At 34.4% G+C, this 2,896-nt stretch overlaps 1 protein-coding gene across 1 annotated transcript in view; it reads left to right on the forward strand.

Annotated features, from left to right (window-relative positions):
* The window catches only part of LOC106793921 (homeobox even-skipped homolog protein 2-like), a 3,787-nt gene extending 1,115 nt beyond the window's left edge, over positions 1-2,672 (forward strand). Inside the window, exons 2-4 of the mRNA XM_014761213.1 lie at positions 560-756; positions 2,010-2,426; positions 2,523-2,672. Of these exons, the coding sequence (XP_014616699.1) occupies positions 560-756; positions 2,010-2,426; positions 2,523-2,672 (764 nt within the window). The remainder of the gene's footprint in view (positions 1-559; positions 757-2,009; positions 2,427-2,522) is intronic.
* The last annotated feature ends 224 nt before the right edge of the window (positions 2,673-2,896 follow it).

Below are 2,896 nucleotides of genomic sequence, written 5' to 3' on the forward strand. Positions count from 1 at the left end.
AAGTATTTTTAAGGGTCCATCGTTTATTACCTATTTTCTTTTTCGCAATCTTTTATTACTTTTGACAAATTTATATCTTTATTCTGTGTGGACAAAAAAAAAAAAAAAAAAAAAGAAAAGTATTGACGACTTCGTGACTCTCCGGTTTCGAATAAAACAATAAAAAAAGAAAAAAAGAATAAATAAAAAAAATGATAAAATAAAAACGTTCTATGAAACACGAAAGGTTTCCTATGATCTAAACTAAATCACTTCTTTTTGTTATATTTTTTTATCACTTCTTTCATCGAAAATTATTTTTTGTTTTTTTTTTGATATAGTAACTTTGAATTACTGCACGTTCTGATTTGTCAATTAGAAAAAAAGTAGATCGAATGATCTTTCTTCTTGAGGAAGGAAACAATCATAGCAATTGCAATAAAAATAGACACAAATATTTTGTTAATGTAATTGTTAATTTATTACTTTTTAAATGAGAATTGCATATCGTCGGTTAGAATGATATTTGAAAATGTTCTTAAATAAATTCGATAATTAATCATTATAATTTTATGTTTAGGAACTTCGCCAAGTGATCAACAGTATTCTCAGCAACCATTAAGTTCTATGGATCAAAATATCCGAAGGTACAGAACGGCTTTCACTAGAGAACAATTATCTCGGTTGGAAAAAGAATTCCACCGTGAAAATTACGTCAGTAGGCCTCGTAGATGCGAGTTAGCGGCGCAGTTGCAATTGCCAGAGTCAACCATCAAGGTATGCACCCCATTACATAATAATAATGATAATAATAATCTAAAAATATTTAAAATAGCACAAATTTTTTATATTTTACCTAATTATATATAATATTGGTTACAACAAAACCAACCAGGTGTAATATTCATTAAATAAATTATTATTTACGTAAATATAAACGACGTTTGTTAAATAATACATTTGTGAAATGTAATGATGTCTGATTGAAGTGTTAATTTGATACGAGACCATTTAGAAATTGAACACAACGTAGCTTTGGAATTCAAAGATAATGTTTATTTATAAACACGATAGTTTATACTCAGTAATATCGATTGTGTTTCGATATCGATTGTGTGTATCCACTTGTTATATATTAGTAAATTTCAATGTACACCAATTTGAGATTTCTTATAATACCGAGAGAAAATCTTATTGACAAGTTGCTATAATTCATAATATAAGTAAGAATATTAGATGATATAAACACGAGAATTGTATAATAATTGATATCATAAATAGGCTTACTAAGAAATTAGATAGACGCGATAGAAGAAAAATTATAAAAAAAAAAAAAAGAAGAAAGGTTTCCTCGATAAAAAAAAAAGTATCTAACAAACTTCTCACCGAGATTAGAAAAAAAAACAGAATAAATTAACATGAGAGTTTTTTTGAAAAATAGATATACTTTAATAATTCAATCGCAAAAAAATAATCTAATAGGGGATGGTATAGAAATTAGAGCAAGAAATTTGAACGACCCGAGCAAGTGTTAGGGAGGTAACATATTAAATTCCATCGATTAGGATAAAGATGTTATTGGTGATAAATGAAAACCGGTTAGATAGGAGGATTTTATTCGGTAAGAAGAAGAAGAAGGGGTCGACGATCACCGGAAAGGAATAAGTTAACAGTAGCACACTACCATTCTCCGTTTTTCTCTTGGATGATTTTCCTGTGATCTTGGAAGCACGCCAAGCCCGCTCATTGCGGTCGGAGGTGCTAAGTATCTTCGTTAGCGACTATCTACGGGTCTTCCTTTGGCTTTAACGGATCTTTTAATTTTTATTATTTTGATACTCGCGCCTTTACAGAGGCAATAAAGTATATGTGAATGGAAATGATCGAGGTGCTAAATAACGAAAATGTTAGCCGCTTTGACTCTCGACAACGTTCATTGAAAGATTAAAGAAAGAAAGCAAGCAAGCAAGCAAGAAAGTAACCAAGAAAGGAAGTATAATTGTTAAGGATATATTTTATTATGATTTCAGGTGTGGTTCCAAAATCGTAGAATGAAAGACAAACGTCAACGTATAGCAATGGCATGGCCATACGCCATGTATGATCCGGCAATAGCGGCAACCTTATTTGCAGCAGCTACGGGAACTTTACCACCACCACCATCAGCGTATGGAACAACGCATTTAACGCCACCCTATCCAGCTGCGGCGGCAGCGGCGTATTACGCTGCACGGTATTCCCCCTATCCAAATTCAGTTTGTTCCCCCACCACTACGACATCCTCCCTCCACAGGCCGCAGCCACGGACTGCGGCAGGTTCCTATCCGACTGCTCACTCACATTTAATATCCCCCCACCACTCTCTTTTACCTCCCCTCCACTTAGCCCCGTTGGGCGTTCCTAGTGTCGGTAGCACCGCCTTTCAAAACGGCGCCCCGACTAATCCAATCGACCCAACCACCTATCGGACACCGGTGATTAGTGCAGAATCAGCTCTTCTTAGAACAACAACTACGCCTAATTCAGCCAGCGACTTAACCAACGGCCTCACAGGTAGTCCTTATCGAACGCCGATTTTATCTAAATTAAGCCCAGTCGATTCCGAAGCGTCCAATGATTGCGATTGTACTTCTACTCAAAAACATCAAACTCATCATACGCCTAATTCGTCACAATTACTTGCTTATCGATGAATTTCGTTAATTATTCTTCTCTCTCTCTCTCTCTCTCTTTCTGCTGCACTTTATAGCTGAAACACTCATGCTCGCGTTCTTTTTTTTTTTACTTGTTTTTTTTTTTGTTCAACATATTACTTTTTAAGTTAGATAAAACGTCATTTGTCAGTATTAGCAAATAATTCAATCATTTTCATTCTTCTGTTTTGGATTAGGGGGGCCAAGCAATCCGATCTTTCCAT

The sequence above is a fragment of the Polistes canadensis genome, unplaced genomic scaffold (genome assembly GCF_001313835.1).
Source record: "Polistes canadensis isolate GaletaPanama2010 unplaced genomic scaffold, ASM131383v1 scaffold_21, whole genome shotgun sequence".
Classification (NCBI taxonomy): domain Eukaryota; kingdom Metazoa; phylum Arthropoda; class Insecta; order Hymenoptera; family Vespidae; genus Polistes; species Polistes canadensis.